The sequence below is a fragment of the Rhopalosiphum maidis genome, chromosome 2 (genome assembly GCF_003676215.2).
Source record: "Rhopalosiphum maidis isolate BTI-1 chromosome 2, ASM367621v3, whole genome shotgun sequence".
NCBI classification, from domain to species: Eukaryota; Metazoa; Arthropoda; class Insecta; order Hemiptera; family Aphididae; genus Rhopalosiphum; species Rhopalosiphum maidis.
Genome location: NC_040878.1, coordinates 462,312 through 485,030, shown reverse-complemented (window position 1 = coordinate 485,030; position 22,719 = coordinate 462,312). Strand labels below are relative to the sequence as shown.

Here is a 22,719-nt window from a genome sequence, read left to right as displayed (position 1 = left end):
GTGGTGGATATATGATGTGTAAGTGCATAAGTTTAGTAGCAGTGCAAAAGTATTTTTTTTCGAAAATTCTAAAATATCTCGCAACTATAGTTGTTTTAACCCTTTTTGTTATTTTTTAACCCTATTATTTTATTTCTGTGTAACAATATTATTAATTATTCTCAAATATTTCATATCCAAAACGAATGTAGTACATGTGGATACGCTAAAAGTTAAAACAGCCTAGTAACAAACAGAAATTTCCACTGCTACTTCATGATATATCCTACTCGTGGATATTATATTTTACAATAATGATGCATTCTATAAAAAAAAAATGTTATTTTTCCCTCTCTCTACTATTTATAAATGCATCTGATATAGTAATCGATATATATGCAATATTTTGTAAACCAAACAATACATGTCAATTAAAACTAAACGGTTAAGATTATGCTCTTGAATTTAAATTTAATCCGTCGTAGCATCACAGAATTATTTGAAAACAAACTTATTGCAAAAATTTTACACCATATAAGTCACCAAATGGCGGTCCGCGAACACATTTTATCCGGCCCGCACACAAAGAATAAAAATACATATTACGACAACATTATATGTGTTATTATTGTAAATTATTATTTTTGTTAAATATTATTGGTTGTTAAATAATGTAAATATGTACTTAGAATTTTGATGGCCCGTGAAAAATTTTCAGATTCCTAATGTGACCCGTCAAAATTATTAATTGGTGATCCCTGGCTTACACAAACCACAACAGTATAATATTATGATTATTTACATATATACGTATATATCTATGTGTGTATTTAGTCGTATATTGTCATAATATATATACTCGTCCTATTTTCACAATCATCTTTGGCGCAACCTACTCTAAATAAACAGATTGACCTGTTCGGTACTGGTTGTTGTGTGGTATAGAGAGATCTATACTCTCAGTTTCTCTATTTTTGTCGATCACTATATTATAGCTATCTTAGATAATTATTTTACACTATTATGGAGATAAAATGTATATATTACATCTTTAAATTTAACACTTGTTATTAGGTTTATATTTAGCGATATTTAATTAATTAACACCAAATAGTTCAAAAATTACTAAATTAATATATATTTTTATTTAAGAAAATGTCCAAATCGTTGTACAAATTAACTATTCAGAATTCTACTTTTATATTTTTATAACTTTCTCACTCCGAAAAAAAATCAAAACAAAAAATAATATTTTCATAAAAAACTGAAGTTTTTTTAAGAAATCATTGCATATTTTACATATTTAAAGTTAGTATAAATTCAACAACTACATAACTTAAAAAAAAATTGTATTTAAAAACTGTACATATCATAGTCATTTCACGTTGTATTAAATAATGTTAAATAATTTTCCTAAATAGTAGATGGTAGATGATTATGATTATGCTAATGTCCATAATTAATACAGTAGCTTGAGAACTTAAATTTGTTTGCCTCTTAAATAATTATCATACATAAACACACAATACAGATTTTAATTATCAAGTTTGTTAAAATTTCAAATTTACATATCAAACACACGATATATATCTATATATTTCAAGTCTTCTAAGTATTTAGAATGAATAAAAAAGTAGGTGAGGTTACAAATGCTAAATCATACAATGTGTATCAAATGAGTTTGTGACTTTCCTTTTTAAGTTCCATATGGTTTTTAATTATGTCATTGATTATTTATTTCATATACATTCGCATATCGAAACGAATATTATTTTTGCTCCATTATTAAAAGTATTAATACGTTTATATTTATTATATTTGCTTGATTGATTACACAGATATTAACTGTAAATTAATATATTGAAACATTTAATATTTCTTCTTCTTTTTCTTCTACTGTTGTTCAAATATCAGTCATCCAAAAAGCCACAACTTCTGTTGATTTTCCAGGTGTAGGTAATTTTTTTATCACAAGTGGTCCTTATTAGAGGTCATTTCAATAGATATTCTATTGACTGTGTTTCATCACATTTGTAGTTGGTAGTTTTTTCTTTTCCCCGATATGTTTCATTTTTTAAGTGTGGTTTTGCACCATCAGACTATTATTCTTAAGCGATTTAATGCTTTCCATTCAACTCATATCCGGTCTTTTCATATAGGCAGATCTTGTTTTATTTCCCTCATGTGTTGTTTTGCTCTGTTTTCTTTCCATTTGTCGATTATTTCTTTTTCTGGTAAGTCGTTTATTGATTGGATTGTGGTAAGGAAACTCTTTCTAGATTAAGTTCGCGATATTGGTAGGTTTTTTCTGTGCAGTGGGTGACAGAATCGTTAAGTTATTTGTATCTTTCTATCTGTGATGTAATCTCTATCCAAATATCTGGTGAGCTAATCCCGAGAGTACTTGTATTCCATACAATCGGTGTTGGCTTAAGGCAACCCAAAACTATCCTTCATGTATCGTTAAAGCTATGTTCACCTTATTCATATGACATGATCTGGCCTATGTAGGGGTAGCGTATTTAACTATTAAGTAGCTCAATGCTAATGCTGATCTTATAATGTTTGCATCCGCTACCCATTACGCTCCTGTGAGTCTTCTGATCAAGCTGTTTTTTGCATTTGCGTTTTGTCTTATTCTCTCAAAATCGTGTTCAAATTTAGTGAAGCTAAAGTGTTTTGTGTGTTCAATGTTTTCGATCTGGACACCTTCCCAAATTAATATTATTATTCGTTTTGTTTTTTTATTTCTTTGATGAAAAGTGTATGCTTGAATTATGTTTGGTTTTGGTTTTAGCCTTGTAGTAGGCTGACATGTCCTTTAATGCGTTGTTAAGGTAACCGGTCAATTTGATGAAACCCATTTCGGTGAACGGATATATCGTTGAAATTAAAATGCAAGTTTGCATTAATAGTGATAGTCAATAATTAGAAGATATAATATTTAAAAATGTAAAAATATATTAATAATAATATCCAAAATGACTGTTGTAATGACTAACGTCTAACAGATTAACTATAGTAAATATCCGTTCAGCAATATATCCATTCGCCAATACATCCTTTTTCCGATGCACCAATTCGCCGATACATCCATTCGCCGAAAACGTTTTACCAAGATGTCGTAAAACCTGTTGTTAAGAGTGGTTTATACATTTTAAACTAATTATTTTAAGCAATAAACGCTAGGTCATTAACATGTATAGTTCTGTATCACTGGTATTCTAATGATGCCGATTGATCGTTGGTGTATATATTAAATAGCAAAGGTGCTAATACGCTAGTCCGTTTTTTGAGTCTTCCAATGGCTTTTCTTTCATTGCAGATTTTCAGCTCTATAAAGCACTTGTATTTCTTATTGTTTCAAAAACAGAGGTCGTTAAAATGTTAGATTGTAATCGATGGTTACTCGTACATTTTTTTTTTTTTTTTTTAAGAATTCTTGCGGTTAATTGTTGCGGTCGTAAGCCACTGTAAAATCTATAAGAACTGCACAATTAACCAATTTTTATCTTACCCGTTTTCAAAACTGTGATATGTTCAGTATCTGTTCAGTACACGACTTTCCTCCTCAAAAATCAGCTTGTTCATTTAAGTTATTTATCCATTACACATATGTCGTTATTAAGTATCAATTATTCCATAGCCTTGTAAAAAATTGCCTAAGAGAGAAGAGAAGTTGGACATAAATTATTTGTCCCTGTGGGTTATTTAACCGATTTATTAGTGATATTACTAGATTTTTTTTCTCAATATTGATGATATTTTAAAGTGTTTTTAACAGTTGTTATACATTTCTAATATCCATATTTTATTTTGTTATTCAAAATTCTTTATCTAATCAGTTCTAAATTTATCTCTGTCTGATGTCTTTTCTTTCACCTGTTTTATTCCTACGTCAAGATAGGTTTTCTAAAGAAAACTGAGTGTATAGTATATCAGCTTTATATTTTTGTTTTTTATGGCATTTTTAAAATTTTAGCGTCTTATCGTAGTACGTTTTCTGGATGTATGAATGTATGATGGCATTTATCTTGAATTTTATTTTGCTATAATAGAAATTTAGAATTAGTAATTCAACTTACTTTCTTTTATTGCTGTTTAATAATAGTTTAATAAAATCACAAAAAATATGTATGGGTTACCCTTCTCTTTATCTGCTACTGTTGAAAGACGATGGGAGCTTTGTATCGTGTACCAATGTTAGATCGTTTTCCTCTGACCATTTCTCTACTTCTTCTCCATCTTCATTAATTCATTTATTTATATTTTTTTTTTTGGTTTTCAAAATGTATTGACTTTATGAATTTAAATAAGATATTAGTCGGTTTTATACCGATATGGCCATATAATTTGTAAGTTCTAATGTGAAAATGTCTCTGCCATTAGTTTCTGTGTAGTTTATTGAAAGGATCTTTAAATTACCTCTTACAAATATCATATTCCTGTATTTTTATGTAGTCTTTCTATTTACAACTTCATTACCCTTATCTTGGAATAATTGTCTCGATTGTATCTTTTGGATACATTTTATGTCATATGCATTTTTTTCATATGTCTTGTATTATGTTGCTTTTAACAGTTTAAAATTCTTCGATTTTTATTAAAGTCGTTTAAGAGCTAGTTCTGAGCAGGAAGACCTGTTTTGGATTTTTAGCCGTAGTTGACATAAAAATGGCTGGGACTTGAAATTCGTCCGGTGGTGATAAGCTTAGATAACGGTAATAATATCTCTATGCAAGGAACGACAAGTGCAGATTCTTACCATGTCCTCCATATTTTATATTAAGCAACTATACCTAATAAATAAATACATTTAAATATATCAGTTTTTAGAACAAATAATAACTATTTAATATATTTTGTATGTATACCTATAGAATTTATTTTTTTGGAATAATTCTACATGCATTATTACTATCATATAATGTATTTATCAAATAGCCATAGAATAATACAATGATTTAAAATTTGTATAAACTAATTTACGTGTATCGAAAAATTAAAAATGATATATTATGTTACCTAGAAAAACCATAAAATAATTAAGATATTTTTGTAATTGATATTTTGACATGAATACAAGCTTATTATAAATTTAAACGAAACAAATACATTTGAATGGATTTTCAAAGTTCAATGAATCACAATTATATTATAAATTGTTTTACCTATCGTAACAATACAACACAACATAGCAAGATATTTGAGCTTACTATATTATCCAACTAATTTTGTTGAAGTAACATAATTTATGCGATTCAAAAACGATAAATTCATAATTAAGAAAATATATACTATGTCAGAATTCCAACAAATCAAGAATAAAGAAAATAATTAAAGTACTACGCATACACCTAATGATGTGCGTTTAATTATACAAATATTAAATCGTATACACCTTGTATTATTATTTGCTTTTCACTATTCCATTAATTTCACTTTCCACCTGTTTGGTGCTGAATAAATACAAACTCATTATAATTTGTTAACCTTAGACGTTTCTTGAAATTACTTACTTTCATAAATATTCGAATTCCTGGAAAATCAGATTTTTCCGTAGAACTTTGCGGAAATAAGAATAAAATAATATAGTTATATTATAGATATTATACCTATTTGTTTTCAAGTATATAAGCGTTTGTGACGATGGATTAAATTTTTATTTTCTCTAATCAAATTTTTAATATTGAAAAAGATGTAGAAATAGGAAAAAAATGATTTAAAGCCAATTTTAGTAAAATAGCACAGTATAAAATAATGCCGGTAAATTATACAAATATATGTTTCGTAAAATCTATAAAAATTATTTTTATTTCCATTAATTTAATATAGGTACAGTAATAAATACATACAACTATTATTTTATATGTAGAAAAAAAACGTAGAAATTAATAAATATTTTTGATAAATATAATAAGTATGCTAATAGTTTTCACAAATATTATGATAGTTATTTCAGTTATTAATTATACATCAAGTCGTTTCAAAAAATTTACTTAATTTATAAAAAACCATACAATATACAAAGATAAATCGATACTCGTAACTATACATTTCTTCAAAAAACTTACAAGTCATTCTTATTCGATCACTATTCAGTGAATATTATTATTTTCATAGATATAATTAAATTATAGATAAATTATATTCATCTCCTTCAATATATTATAGTTATATCATGATCATGAAAGTATCAGAATATACTTGTCAATGCAACTGTAATTCTTAAATCACTTAATAATAATATAGAACAATAATGTTTGTCGAAATAATAAATAATATAATATTATAGTGATCAACTTAAATAAATAATGTGTTTTGTAGTAATTGTTTACAATTATAATGCTTTAAAAAACTATGCGTTTCATAACATAATTTTAATAATACTTACAATATAGATCACGTATGAGTAAGGTTCTAAATTTGAAATTTTTAAATTAAAATATTTATTTAAAAATTGAAAATTTACTCTTCTTGAAATATTCCAATGAAATATTAAAAATTATTTTTTCTTCTTTTAAACATGTTTGGTTATAGATGATTAGAACTAATATATTAATTATCGACAGAAAATTTTGATAGTAAAATATATGGATGTATGATATTGATATACACTATACATTTTTATGTTTTTATCGTAGTGTCAATGAAATGATTTCTAGCTCACTAACCAATAAATCTAATAGTCCAAAAAAAAAAAACATGCAAATACAACAAATTCCGAGCTCTAGTCTTTATCATTTATTAATTGGATCCTTATTAGCTAATATTATTATTATATTATCATACATGTTTTATTTGTTTTATACAATAAACCAACTATTAAAAATGTTCATTTACAAGTTGACGTGACTATATATTTTTAGATATAATAAATTATTTTTTTATTTTTTTTTGAAATGAAATATTAAAACCCTACGCATGCGTGTATGAGTCGAGATAAACTCGAATAGCGCTAACACGTTGTGTGTTTATCTTGTACAAATTCCGTAAATCGTATATTCTATTTTTAAAATATATTATTTACTCTCTAAAATACGATATAATTTATTCTATAAAATAATGTAATTTAAATTTATTACTATTGAACATTTTAATCTTAACATTAAAAATAATAAAAACAATGGTGATAGTAAATCTCAAATATATATGATTTATAATGCCTAATGGCCAAATATAAATAATGCTATAACAGACACATATTTTAAAACATTATTATTTTAAATATTTATATAGATAATCATTTTTTAATACTATAAATTCGTATGCACGTATAACGATGATTGAGACATGAAATTATAAATTAAACGTTCAAAACAGCATTATTAGATATTTTTATATGTTAGACATGTTTAGAAATTTTGATATGTTAAGAATGTAGTTGAATTAAAATTATTTTACAAATGTATTAGTTTTGAATAAAAAAAATAATTTAAAACTAAGCCCGCCTATGTTGGTGATATCATAAAATCAAAAGTTAAAATTACTCAATAATTTTTATTAAAATTTTCCAATTTAATATTTACAAAAAAAAAATATACGTATATGTAGTAATCAACTTAGATTTGTATACACAAACTATAATTTACATACTTGCTTAAAAATCATTACCGAATCATAAGTAAATTTAAAAATTATACAAATTATTACCAAATTTTATCTATAAACGTCAATATAATAAAATATGATAGCAAAAATAATATACAGATTCAATGAAAAACACCTTAAATTTAAATAGTTAGTAGAGTTTTATAATGTCCTAGTAATTGTCCATTAAATTATACAAACATTATTCTTTTTAATTATTAAAAATAACTATTAATAATTTTATCCTACACAAATGCACATTATGATATCAAAATATCCATACATTTAATGTTACAAATAATTGAAAATTTAATTTCAAATACGTATATTAATTGTATAATTAGTTATTTATATGACATAATTGTATAAGGTATTCCTTATCTAAATGATAGTATTATCATATAAAATATTAATATTACAAATAATAATAACATACTGGGGATATTTGAATATACTGAATATATTATAAATAATAACTTAAAAATGTTTAGTAATAACTAACGAATAACACAATTAATAACTAAATTTTACGTTTAAAATATTGTTTATCCATTATTCACATAGTTTTCAGTGACCTACATAATATAACACAAGATTGGCAGTGGTCATATTATTATTATTATTATTATTATTATTAAACATTTAAACATAAATTCAAAAAACCCGAAGAAATCTTTACGATATTATAATAACAACTACAATACACTCAATACAGTATCGATATAATATATAGCTATCTGTTCCTTTTAATGATAATTATATGGGTTATAATCAATAATCATATAATATGATTTTAACCACCAGATCGCACGACTTGCTACACGGCATACCTCTGCAATGAACGATATTTTGTTTTTAAATTTGAACGCATTGTATTAATATAATATATATAATAATAATAATGTAAAATATCATGTTCGACGTTTATGAATTTGCTTTTGACGAGTGTTTCGATTGTATACCTATATATACACGGAGTGGTGTGAAAAATTGCACAAAAAAAAAATGTTTGCAAATTTTTTATTTTTTATTATTTCATTTTTGTTTGAATTCATATATCATATATATGTATATGTATATGCGTGTATATTATGTTGTTTCGTGGACGTGTGTAGTGTGCCTATTTTTTTTTTTTGTTCTTTTTTCTCTACCCGTATGCGCAGTAATTCCCGGTGCGGACGGCGGCGGTGGTAGTGGTGGTGCCGGCGTTGGTGGTGTTGGTGGTGGAGGAGGAGTTGGTAGTGTTATTGGAAGTGTCAGTGGTGGCGGCGGTGGTGGTGGTGGTGTCGGTGGCGGTGGAGGTGGTTGTACCGTTGGTGGCAGTCTCCAACAGCTAGATGGTGCGGGACAACCGGTTGACCAGGTATACCAAGTGTTGAAACAAGCCGGCGAGATCCGCACGTCACCTAGGACGGGTGGTCCTTCCAGTACGCGACAGCAGCAACAGATCGTCGTCGGTGGACCGCCCACCGAACCGCTACCCAGATCGTCGCCATCACAGCAACAACAGCAGCAGCAGCAACAACAACAGCAGCAGCAGCAACATCACCCACAGCACCCAAACAGTTTAGTTAGACCGGGAACCACGCTGAACGTCACGTCGCCGCCAATCGCGTCCAGCTCAGGTCTGCACGACCGCGTGTGTGTATGTGTATGTGTGTGTGTGTGTGTGCGTGCGTGCGTGCGTGTGTGTGTGTGTGAGCGTGTAAGTGTACACGTCCACACGCGTAACAAATTGACTTGGACCAAGTCGTTGTTATTATTGTTACGAGTGGACTTGATCCCCGTATTTTTGCATGCGTTTAAAGTAACACAGTTTTTGTCATCTCTATCACTATCTCTCTCTCTCTCTCTCTCTCTCTCTCTCTCTCTCGCTCTATCTGTCTGTCTGTATGTCTGTATCTTTCTAGATCACTGCTGTAAATCACTTGCATCTGTCTTTATATAACAATGTATTACTTCGTAATGGTGGCGCTTAAGGAAGATTCAGCGATTGCATGTTAAAATCGTCGAATCGTCTAGACACGCCACCTACACTTATAACACTCAATATTATAATATTATGTACGATTATGTATTATCGCGATCAAGAAATTAATAATTGTGACATCGATTAACAACTAAACGATTTCAATGTTTCTGTCACTTACCTGTCTAAACGCACTACGCGGAAATATTAAATAATATGTACATAGCATTAAAATATAATATATTATTATATTGTACAAGGTTTATTAACTAACATGATATTAATATTTTTATCTTCGCTTATTGTTGCTGTAAATAACATTCTTCACTGTAAACGAAGATGGCGTGTCGCGCTTACTATTATTATATTGATGTATTGTAAATCTTGCATGATAACGCTTCTCGACTTTGGGCAAGCTGAACTCTTTTTTTATTATATTATAATAATATTAGGATCTTTAATTATTTTAATACTTTTATAATTCGAATACATATATAGTACATTTATATGCGTTTAAATAAATATATATATATATATATATATATATATATATATATATATATAATATAAATATATTATCTGCAGGAGTTTATAATATATAATTAATAATTATACATATATATGTTATATATATATATATATACATATGTACATATACAAATGTATATACCTACGATCATAATATGAAATACAATATATTACATATTATGTAGGTACATGCAACCCTTCTTTTCGAGGATTATTTATAGCCAACATAGGTATTATTATTAAAATTATCATTGTTTTATTTTATTTTGGCTTTATAATAGCTTGGTACTTCAGATGGCACTAATAATAGTGTACCTATATATAAAAAAAAAAACCATTCGAAAATATTGCGAATTTCTCATGTCGCGATCGTGATTGTCCTATCCTAGCGGAATCACACGTCGTCGGCACGTCTTCGGCCTCCTGCAGACTCCCGGAATCGGCAGCACCCAGAAGGCGGAGACTGTTCGGCGGCGTCAAGAGCTTTACAATGTTCGGTGGCAGGTCCCAAACACAAGGCCGATCGATATCGTTACCCGAAAGTACGAATTTATATAATTTTGTTTCTTCTGAGCGCAAAATTCTTTTTTTATTTTTTTTTTTTACAATATTTTTATATACACTTCAAAATCATTTATAATCATTATTCTTTTTTATCGATTATTTTATTTATTTTTATTTACTTATTTTTTTATTTTTTTATTTACTCGTCGTTACCTGTCGCGTACACAGAACAGGTTAAGTACGCGGCGGGTACGAGACCGTTTGGACAACCCCTAGTGTTACCTAGTCAAACCCCAGACGAAGATCTGCAACAGCCAATAGACCTTCAGCTGCAACCCGGACATAGACGAAGCTTGATGGCCGGTGCCGTTATGGCAGCCAAGAAGAATTTAACTTTCAAAAAATAACGATTTTCGACCATCCGCTTTCAACAAATCCTCCTCCACTTTCCACAAATCTAAACCCCTCACCCATCAACTATATCCTTTCAAATTACTCCATTATAGGACGAAACGAAAATATTCCTATAATAATTTATTCACGATAATAGATACCTACTTAATATTATATTATATTACATTATATTGTTTATTTGACGACGTCTGAGAAATGCGTCTTGAACCTATTATTCTTTATTACGCCTCCTTCCTAATCAATTTACTATTATTGACATAATTTTATCTTATACATAAATTTCACGTAGGTATATTTTTATTATTTCTGAACTCTCCCACTTAATAGGCGTGTATCAACTGTATCGTCTGTTTAAAAATAATCAATATTGATTTTAAACAAAATTAAAAATTATAATTGTGTATGTTTTACAAACTTTTGTACCCCCACCTACGACCTCCACAAGCCTGAGCTTTTTATTCTTCTATAAATTATTATACTTCATTATTTATACTTCTTCCAATATTATTAGTCAACTTTAATATATATACATATAATTTGCTCTTTTAATAACCTTATTTGTTAACACGTAGTATGTAATATACGATACAATGGCTGTGATCGTCAAAATTGTCACAAAATACGTATTACAATGAATATATTCCAATATTATTTAATTTATAACTGTTATATTATACATACAAATGTCGTTGCACGGTAGTTTATTTCGTTTTTGTTTTCTATTAAATAATATTTTACATTATATAATAATAATTAATAATATTATAAGAGCATGACGTCCTGACCTCCGTTCACCTACCTTCCGAAGGTAAAAAAAATGTATTTTCGTCGATATTATACTGCGACTCCCCGTTTACTAAGCTTGTTATTATATTAATTAAACTGTATTCTTTTATAAATCACCATTGTTATACCGTGTTTTTGTTTTTTTCTATATACAAGGCCAGACCACCTGCTATTCTCAGGGACAAGACAAGCATTTTTGGACTCGATCAGTCCCTACCGGTCTGTACTTAGCAACCACACAAACAAATTTAGTCTGATGATCAATTATGATAATATATAGTCGTAGTAGAATATAATACATGCAGGTGTTTGCACTATTTAGAACGAACCATTCATGTGCACCGACGCAAGTATTGTTGTAGGACATTTTCGTGAATAGAAAAATCATTGGAAAATATCATGTTATATTGTATTGCTTGAAGAACGTACTTGTCACTTTCGAAAACAATCATCCAAATCCTACAAATAAGGGTCAAATAACTATAGCTCATCCAATTGATAATACATATTATACCTATACGTATTTATACGTTCGGTCGAAGTTTGAATAATTAAAAGGCCCATCAAAATGTCACTTGCACGTTTTCAAAACTACCAAAGGGATTTTAAAAAATCCAACTCATATATAATTCATAAACACAAACATTTCTATAACTGAGCAACCCAAGTTATTGCACTCTGTCATAATACATATATTATTAAGAGCTTCGATAGTCGAGACTTTCTGGAGTAAATGCGCATATCAAAATGTCGAACACACACACGAGCTTGTAAAAAATTAAAACTCATATATATCATTTGTACCTACATACCTATCTACATACTTATAATATGTATATCATACTCTCATATATAAATATTTTCTCGCCGTCGAAATGCTCGTTTAACACAACATATTATGCCATAGTAATTGTCCTTGATCGGCTTTCACCCGATACGCATGTCATCAGTGTACGGAATCTGAAAATTCTGCCTTCTATGGCTATCATATATGTATATAAATATAATCCACTTAGTTTATCCTAACACTTGGCAACCATAACAATTTTATAAAAAAATAGTAACCCGAAAACTATATTTTTTAGATTCTGAGTGAAGCGATTAATTATACAATGATGTTTTTTTGGTGTGTGTTTGTGTGAGAACACCATAAGTTGATGATAAAATGCTTCGAATGGTTTTGGATAAAAATTAAATCTTTTTTTATTTTGAAGAGGTCGAGATTAAAAATTTCCAGTAATTTTTTTATAATTGGTAAAAATAAATATAAAAATTCTCATTTTTATGTTAAACTCGAATTTAACTAAATTGATTTTTTAATTATTTTATAATTTAAAAAAGGTTTTTAGATTAGAATTTTGATCGCAAAACAGTGGGTACTATTTTATAGTTAAAAATGCATAAAAAATGTTCTAAATGAAAATTAAGTAAAAGATTTCTCATAAATAATTCATATTGGGGACTATAAATCTGAAAAATCTAATTTATTTATAGTATTAAGTATATTATACTGATAATTAATTTTTATAGAAATATAGGTTACTTTAAGTTAAAATTTTGACTTAATTAAGGGGATTGGAAGCGATGATTTTTCGTGTTTATCTAACAAACATACAACATAGAATTATAGACGTATTTTATTTCCAAGACACCGATTGATATAATGAATCGATAAGAATTCTGAACACAGATTTGAATTTTTGTCAAGTCTACTTAAAATTAACTTTCCACATTTTTATTTTATCTCCCCCCCAAACAAAAAAAATCTTTAAAACGTTTTAAAAAAATAATAGGAAATTAAAAAATGACATTTTTCAATTTTTGGAGAAGTTAAAATCAAAAATTCAAAAATGTCAATCTCAAGAAGACTTGACACCAATTTCAAATCTGCTTTCACAATTCGTATCGCTTCATTCTATCAATCGGTATGTTAGAAATAGAACACATCTATAATTCTTTGTTGCACGTCTGTTAGACAAAGACAGAAAATCACCGATTCCAGTCCTCTTCAGAGGACGCTATATCTGCATGTATTGTCTCTGCCTTATATACACGAGTAACATAGTTAAAAACTGTTTTGCGCGGACAATTTTACTCCCTCGATATTTATATCAAAATTACCAAAATTTTAAATCGCATTGAGAAGAATTTTACTTGTGTCATAGCGTTTTAATTTTTTTGATAACTTGAATGCAATTAAATTTATCGGTTTGAAAACTTAAGGTTTTTTCATTTAATTATTAAAAATTATTTGTTACTACTATCAAAAAAATTAAAACGCTACAACACAGGTAAAGTTCTTCTCAATGCGATTTAAATTTTAGTAATTTTGATGTAAATATCGGGGGAGTAAAATTGTCCCGCGCAAAACAGTTTTTAACTATATTACGCGTGTATAATACAGAGGTTAGGTTAAATGGTCCTCTTAAACCATAAATAACGTTAGTAAATTTTAAAAAAATTATTCGTAGGAATTTAAACTGTGAAAATAATTTTTGTTATAACTCTACTCAGAGATCGCCAATCTACAATTTATTCGAATATTTTTTTTACCAGTAATATTTATTTATTAAGTTTATTTATTGCTATGTATAAATGATTGTACTATAATAGCTTAAATTATGAAAAAAAATGCCCAAATTGTAGATAATTTACTCACCAATTTCCGTCTATTACTAACATACGACATGTACATTTACATTGTCGGGTCACGTTTTAGTAGCCAAAAACTTGTAATTTAATCATTTTAAAATTGACTAATCTTTATCAAACGTGCTCGAATTCAATAATAATAATGTTTAATAAAACCATTAAATATTTCATTATATAAACCTATTAATAGTTAACAAAAAAATATTCGTCCCGCGCAGATACAGCTGATTTAAAAATGTGGTTTTCATCAACGGTTTACGATTTACAGTCTCTCACACGCGATATAGATATTATTATTATTAATATTTAACTATATATTACGGTTATTATTATTAACATTTTTACATCTGAACCGCAATTTGATAACAATGCATATTTAAAAAATATACGCACATGGTATTTCACAGTTTCCCGTTCAAACTTTGATAATATTCCCATGTTAGTAAGTCAGGTTAGGTGTACTCAAAACACTTTTTATATTTTAAGAGTATATGATTTTCTAAGGGCGCTTCAAAATCTATCTAATTTAGTTTTAAATATATTTCAAAAATAACTACACCGTGATAATGTTTGTCTACCAAAACCATTATTTTAGTAATTTCATATAATTTTAAAAATCCTCTTCCGTACTTAAATAAGCGTTATAAGGATCAAATAGACTCCTAAGGGAATGCTCTTTTCATAAAAAATACAAATATAAAAACTAATAACTAATCGATACAATAATTATTATCACCATATGTAGCCACAGATTGGCAAAATACTTAACACGTTATCAAATACACTCACAAACATGATTACTTTTACTTATATTAATTATGTCATTCTTATTGCTCGTAAGAAAAACCCGAAATCACCATGTACATATCAGTGTGTAAACGATAATATTGAGAATACTCAATATCTCTGCGAAGAACCCATTTTGTTTTTTAGTTGGTTGTTATGAAATAAAAATACGCATTTTTGTGGCCTATTAATTCTTTTAACTCAATTATACACTCGCATGCGCGATGCAACTTATTTTCTTAGATAGCAACCACTTATTTTATATATATATATATATGAATTTTGATAGTCTAACCATCTTTCTAAATCCAAAATTGACATAGTTACAGCAATTCAACCAAAAAACTACAAAATTTGCACAATTTTTTTTAACTGTAACTGAAAATAATTATTCTAGGATTGTTTAGGCTTGACACTTTCACCCCTATTCCTCTAATTCCCTATTTATTAAGGTGATATGTAAATGATATTATAATTTTCAATTTAATTCGTATATAAATTACAACGTATAGCAGAAAAGAATTTTTTTTTAAATTAATAGATTTTGGTAATTTTTTTTTTTGTATCAAATTGTCATACAGATAAATTTTTACTTTAAAATAGATACCTAATGTTTAAATTTATAATTTCATATAAGATACGATAAGTATCACATTACGTTTCTATTCCAATTTAAAGATTATATGTTATTAATTTGGACAACAATTTAAAAAATGTTTACGTTAAATTAATTAATTACTTATTATACTTATAACTTAAATATAATTAAATTTGTTATTAATTATTAATAAATTCCAATAGATCCATTAAATGTAACGAAATAAATTGTATATACTTATTCAAGCTTTTTCTGCTATAAGTATAATGAATTATACATTAATTAAAGTGAAAATTATACATTAGTTAGAATTATAATAATGTCTTTAAAATCATCTTAATAAATAGAGAAAAAGGGGTGAAGATGTTAATCTTAAACAATAAATTTTTTCAGAATTACAGTCAAAAAACTAAAATTTATGCAAATTTTGAAGTTTTTTGTTTGAATTTCTTTAACTTGGTCAATTTTGAACTTTTAAAATTTGGTTAAACAACCAAAATTCATTAAAAAAACAATAAATGGTTAATAATAAGCCGTTGCCATCTAAGAAAATAAGTTGTATTGCGCATGCGCATGTGTAATTAAGTTAAAAAAATTTATAAGCTACAAAATGTGTATTTTTATTTCATAACAACCAATTAAAAAAACAGAATTTAAATTTCATGGCTCTACGCAGAGAAATTGAGTTTTCTAAATTAGCGTTTACACACTATATTTGATAATATAATATCATAACATTTTCTCTTACTTTGAGATGTTAATTAACAGTAAGCTGCATTTTTTCCTACATATTAACTATATTATCATGGTATTAAGGGATCACATAAATGACTGACTTTATGTGTTAGTCAGAAAACAACAGTAACGTATTACGTATGCATGTCGCGTAGTCATTAATCAATGTTTTAATTTTTTTCTAACTTGGAATTACATTTTTCTGCATGTTTTATATCTTAGTAGTCTAGACGCATTTTTTTTATTTATTATTATTGAATAGTTTGTCATATGCGAGTGGACGGCTAGGCGAGAAAATCAACTGACTTTGAGCACGAAAGTCAATGACATACCTTCAAAAATACTTCAAAATGTAATATAATAGTGGTTTTCTCTTTTTAATGATACCCTCATTTCAGACAACGCTTATTTTTTATTTCTCATTCCGAAGCAGATCATTAACCATTCGATTTTGATTTTCGGACCACCTTTTGGAGTTATTCTTGTCCGTTCAAGAGTGTAAGCCTTAGACTTAAAAGTATACAAACAGGTAGACTAGTATAACAGAAAATTGTTATGATAAATATCCTTTGGACATCATTAAAATATGTTCGTCAGTAATTAGTTATTACTATAATAATATATTATGTTTATTATTAGTTCGATACTCAACGTATACGCAATGTACTTCAGTATTTTAGAAAAAAATAACTGTTCTGCTCCGGAAACGAAATCTTAAACATTTGTTGTCGGTAAAGCAGAGAGCGTACAGTATGAATGCGATTCTTTCGCCCCGCCGTCCACCTGCTGAACCACTCGTCCCCGTCCCAAGACCCGCATTCTCTGACCATGGGTGCTCCACCCGTGTGTGGACATTTACAGCTCCACACAGTCCTCGACGACCGAAACTCAATTCACGCATGAAGAGCTTTTCGCTGGACTCGTCGGATACCGCAGAACAAGCACAAAGGCGACGGATGGGCGGCAGTTGCACTGGCAGTGGTGGTGGCGGCAGCGGCAGCAGCACTGGACTACAACAGCAGATGGAAAGCTATTCAAATCCTTCGTCCTCATCTAGATTGCAATGTACGTATGCCGCGATCCTTCCGGCCGCGAACCCATTACCGAACTAAAATAAAACTAAAATTTTGAAACAAAAATACCATCAAAAACTACAATATTATATAATAATATATATTACACTAAAACTGCGTTAATCGCCACAATAACGATATCACAACCGTGCGGGGGATACCACTTCATCGTATACATCTACAGATTTCATAATCTAAATAAGAAATTTCAGTTGACAAGAGTTCCACCGAACGTCGAAGCGTGTGCGTACTATCATATCCATATTAATATGTACTTACCATTGAGCATTTTTATTTTATTTTGCCTGTAGATAGGATTGTCTATTATATATATATATTGTTTATATTATTTATTATTATGCAATTATAATAAAAATGATTATTAAGATTTTCTCAGTGCATAACATTGTATGCATAATTTTACTAGTGTATATATGTCTGTGTATATATATATATATATATATATATATATATATATATATATATATATATATATATATATATATATATATATATATATGCGTTGATATTATAAATACATATAATATAATTATACAATTATATGTTATTGCATGGTAATAATATTGTAATGATATATATACTATGTATATACTATACATAACCTATATATATACCGATCATTGTTGTTTTTATTTTCATATTTTTCCGTCGATGGGGAGTTTTTACGCGTTGTGTAATAAATAACAATACATATTGGCTAGTGTGAATGGAGACGAGTGAAATTATTTTTGTTTTGCATTTCAACAGAAGGTGTACCTAACTATTGTGCTATTATTGTCTCGCACGCACATTTACGAAAATCATTTTTCAATATTTGCTGTGTTCATAGTTGTATATACACTATATCTATATATCTATATTATACTATAGTAGGAATCTCACGGTTGTTATGACATTAAATGACTAGTAAAAGTATTCTCTATAGAAGGATATAAAAAAAAATTCGATGCTTAGGTATACATTCATGATTAATTCTTCCGCATTATCGATTTAATTTTTTTAATTTAATTCACATAAATATACTGTAACTGGTGGTCTAATCGAATGTTTGGTAATTATAATGTTATCAATATTATACTATACGAAAAATATGCGAGTAAAAGTGAAGAATGAATCATGGTCATTACTTTTTAAGAAGTAGAACGTATCATTTTTGTTAATGAGATGTTTTAATTGTATAATTGACTGTAATGACTTGATAATTTAAGACAAAAAAAAACAAAATTTAATATTTTGTTTGTGATTCGACTTCACTAAACTGAACCTAAAACATAGCATAAAGCATAATAATCGCAGATGATGGCTTGACATTTTTTTACCACCGCTGCGCACTGTTCTGTGAAAATATACATTCTATACATTTTAGTCTTGTTAACCACTACGTTATTATATTTAATTGCTACTATATTATATTATAGGTACACGTCTTTTCAATAATAACATGTAATCGACTAATAATGATAATTACACATGTCGTTTTCGTTGTACAGGTATACATAGAATAAGCGTTTAAATACTCTTAAATGATGAAAAACGAAAGCACGAGAAGAGAAAAATACAATATTTAAATAAACTATAAGAGAGAACAATGCGACAATTACAATAGCGGTTTTACTCGCTGCATGCTTTACGGACTATGGCTTTTCGCTCTTTTGAGCTATATTATGTTATATAATATATATATATATGTGGCATATGAAGATCGTATTTTATTTTGTTTTTATTATTGTTTTGGTATAGATATTGTATGTGTAATAATGTTTTTGACGAATATAGGGTGTTATGAATCGCTACATTGATAAGGCTCGTAAAAAATAGATAAGCAAATTCGATATATTGTTATATTATAATAATATATGCTTCGCTTTGATACTGTATTTGGATTTTTTTTTTTTTTAATACTGCAGAGAAAGAGAGATAGTTTTATGTAAAATGATGTTGAATGGACGTAGTTTAGCTGAGTATCATAATAAATATGCTATATAACTAAACGTAACAGTATAATATTACATATATGTGTGATATTGCAGTGTGTATAATGATGCCACTGTTGCAGAGTTATCTGAAAATATAAGTCTATGAAATCCAAATGAATCGAATATAGTTTCATATTCTCCTATTTTCTAGACCCCGTGCGAAGCATGTGCGCAAACTTATATTTTCAGACCGTATTGCAATGTTTTTTTTTTTTTGGTTTTCTTTCGTTTTATTGCAGCCGTCAGACGACTGAGAGAACCGTAAATATATGTAACCCCACTAACTTTGATTATATGTGATGTATACATCGTTAATTGATTTTTTTGTTATTTATTATATTGTTATTGATTTTTTATTTTTTTTTTCAGTTTATTATTATTATTATTATTATTATTACTAACGAATCTAATAGATTTGTTCACATCTAACATTATATTAATATATTATTTTAGTCGTTTCATCCACACGTCTACCATAGTGTCATCTGCAACACCTTGATTCCTTTATTATTGTTGGCGCATATATATAATATTAATCATACTAGTTACCTCCCAAATTATACAAAATAAAAGTAGATACCTAGTTAACTTGATATATATAACACTTTATATTTGCCTCGTAAAAATTTACAACACAATTTATAAAATATAGTTACTACTGCTATAAAAAGTTAATTTTATAATAAATCGATTCACTTTAATATTATAATCTAACATACAGAAAATGATTTTGTTGAATACAAATTCGTTATTTTTACGTTCGTAAGACAGATACAATACATGTGAGTGAAACATCATCTTAAGTTATAAATAAAATGTGTGGTCCTCCTGAAATTTAATTAATTTGTAGAATATATAGGGGATTTATTACGTGCTACCCTTTCTAATTTCTTCTTGTTTTTACATATGATATTATATTGATCACATGCCATAATAATACATCAACTGTTTCAAATATTTTTATAACTTCCTAGTTCCCACCCATTTCGATATTACAAATATCAGACAACGATATTATTTATATTAGTTTGTATTTTAGATTTTACAAAGATTACTAATCGTTTTGTTGGTAATTACAGTAATATGATACTGTGGAGTTTTATCGATTCCTATGTTTTAATTTCAAATCCGACAGCTATCGATTTCGTTGGAAATTCGCATTATATGTTGATTCCGACACAAAATAGTTCATTTAGATTGCGTCGGCTTATAATAAAATAAAATACATAGACAAACTAATAAAAAAAAAAAAATACCTATTATTTGTTGTTATTTAAATGATCGTCTAACATTGCCGTTTCCATTAAGAAGACCCAAATACATATAATATGGTTAAAAAAACAACAAAAGATACAATGTAAAATTTGTTACAAAATTAAATTGATTTTTTGTTTTTTTAAATAATTCTTTGATGTTAATTTAATATAAGTGAATATATCAATTTGTTATTTAAATAAATATCGTATTTACATGAGAATATACTAAAGAATCTAAGAATATGATCGATAAGACTTGTTTTTTTAATTCCAATTATACTAATTTAAAAATTGCTCTGTGTAGATATTTTTATGCATACAGAGTACATACATACAGTAATTAAGTGTTTTTGAACTTTTTTAAAACCTGGTAAATATCATACATATACAGATTACGATGAGTTCGACTCGATAAGTGACTTCCGCTAAAATAAATATATGTATATATTATGTTACAGTTAGAGTATTCAACAACGTTATTTTGATATGAATTTACTACAAATATCAGTGTTCTTAAGTGTTTAATAATACACAATCCGGTGGAATCAATATATATAAATATCAAAATTCGACGGAGTCAATAGATCATGACGATCGATATATTTCTTACAGGTAAAACGATCATTTCGGCGGAATCGATATACGCTCGATATTGTTCACTCATGTCAACTAGAAAATGGATAAACAGTTTTTGGTGACGATACAGTTTAAAAAGATTTAACCAGGGCGGTCGTAAATTCTTCCGAGTCAACATTATGCTTACCTAAAATAAATACGTGAACTCTCCCGAATTGTTTTAAATGCGAGTAATTTGCTACACTGTGATTTAGCTACACCAAAACCGATTATTTTCAAAATGTATATTAAATTTAAAAATTTGTATGTTCATATTATCATTATAAATAATAAATTATAATACATGATCTAAATTATTAAGGATTCAGAAAAATTTACAATTATCCGTTTGCCAATTGCAATTAAAATTACTTTTTCATATTATATTAATTGTACTTAAAATATTTTAGAGTTATTAGACCAAATAGGTTAAAAGACCAATCATGCTAAATTTAAAATAGTATATACAATATAATTGATAACTTATAGATTATAGGTATTCCAATATAACTTGAGTTGCTTTACTTTTAAATAAAATAAAAACATACAAAAAGGCTAATTTATTATCAGTTGAATAAATTTAAATAAAAACCAATGAAAACTTATTTTCGTATATCACTCGAATTCATACTTAAATATTTTGATGTTTCATAATATTCTCGATACTGTCGTAGAATATTAGCTGAAAATAAGCATTAACATTTAAGTACAATATTATTGTATTTGTTTGAAAAAAATGTTTGACCAATCACTTGATAATCAATCTATCGTTGTATAAGTCTTTAATTTCATTTTATTTTAAGATACGTATATCTTATATAATATGATAAAAAAATACCGATGAAATTAAATTGAACAAAAACATTTTTTCAAATGAAGGTAAAACTAAAAGGAACACCGAATTATGATAGGTATATTAATCTTAAAAAATAAGGAGTGCATATTTTGGCCATTATCCCATTTTTAGCATTCATGACGATTCATGTAAAAAACATGTTATTATCGACCTACGATTTAATTCGGGAGGTAACTAGTATGATGCGCCCGCGTCGTAGTGATACATACAATATTGTATTATATTATATTCCAACTTGCTCATTTACCTACACCGTCGTTCCTATACAACGATAACATTGTTATTATCGTGTATTGCCACTGTTTCCCCTACAATATATCGCGTGCATTCTTCAGCATACAACAGCAGTATGGTTTTATTAAATACTTGTTGATGTTGCCT

At 27.7% G+C, this 22,719-nt stretch overlaps 1 protein-coding gene across 8 annotated transcripts in view; it reads left to right on the top strand.

The window, feature by feature from the left end:
- Positions 1-22,719, top strand: part of LOC113553593 (protein vav) — a 279,163-nt gene that overhangs the window by 238,100 nt on the left and 18,344 nt on the right. For 3 of the 8 annotated variants that reach the window (XM_026956989.1, XM_026956988.1, XM_026956987.1), the window contains 3 exons: positions 10,456-10,608; positions 11,927-11,989; positions 17,403-17,606. The exons of 1 other annotated variant lie outside the window; for it this stretch is intronic. In XM_026956989.1, coding sequence (XP_026812790.1) covers positions 10,456-10,608; positions 11,927-11,989; positions 17,403-17,606 — 420 coding nt within the window. The remainder of the gene's footprint in view (positions 1-10,455; positions 10,609-11,926; positions 11,990-17,402; positions 17,607-22,719) is intronic. 4 more of the 8 variants (XM_026956991.1, XM_026956990.1, XM_026956992.1 and 1 more) reach the window with 3 other exon arrangements.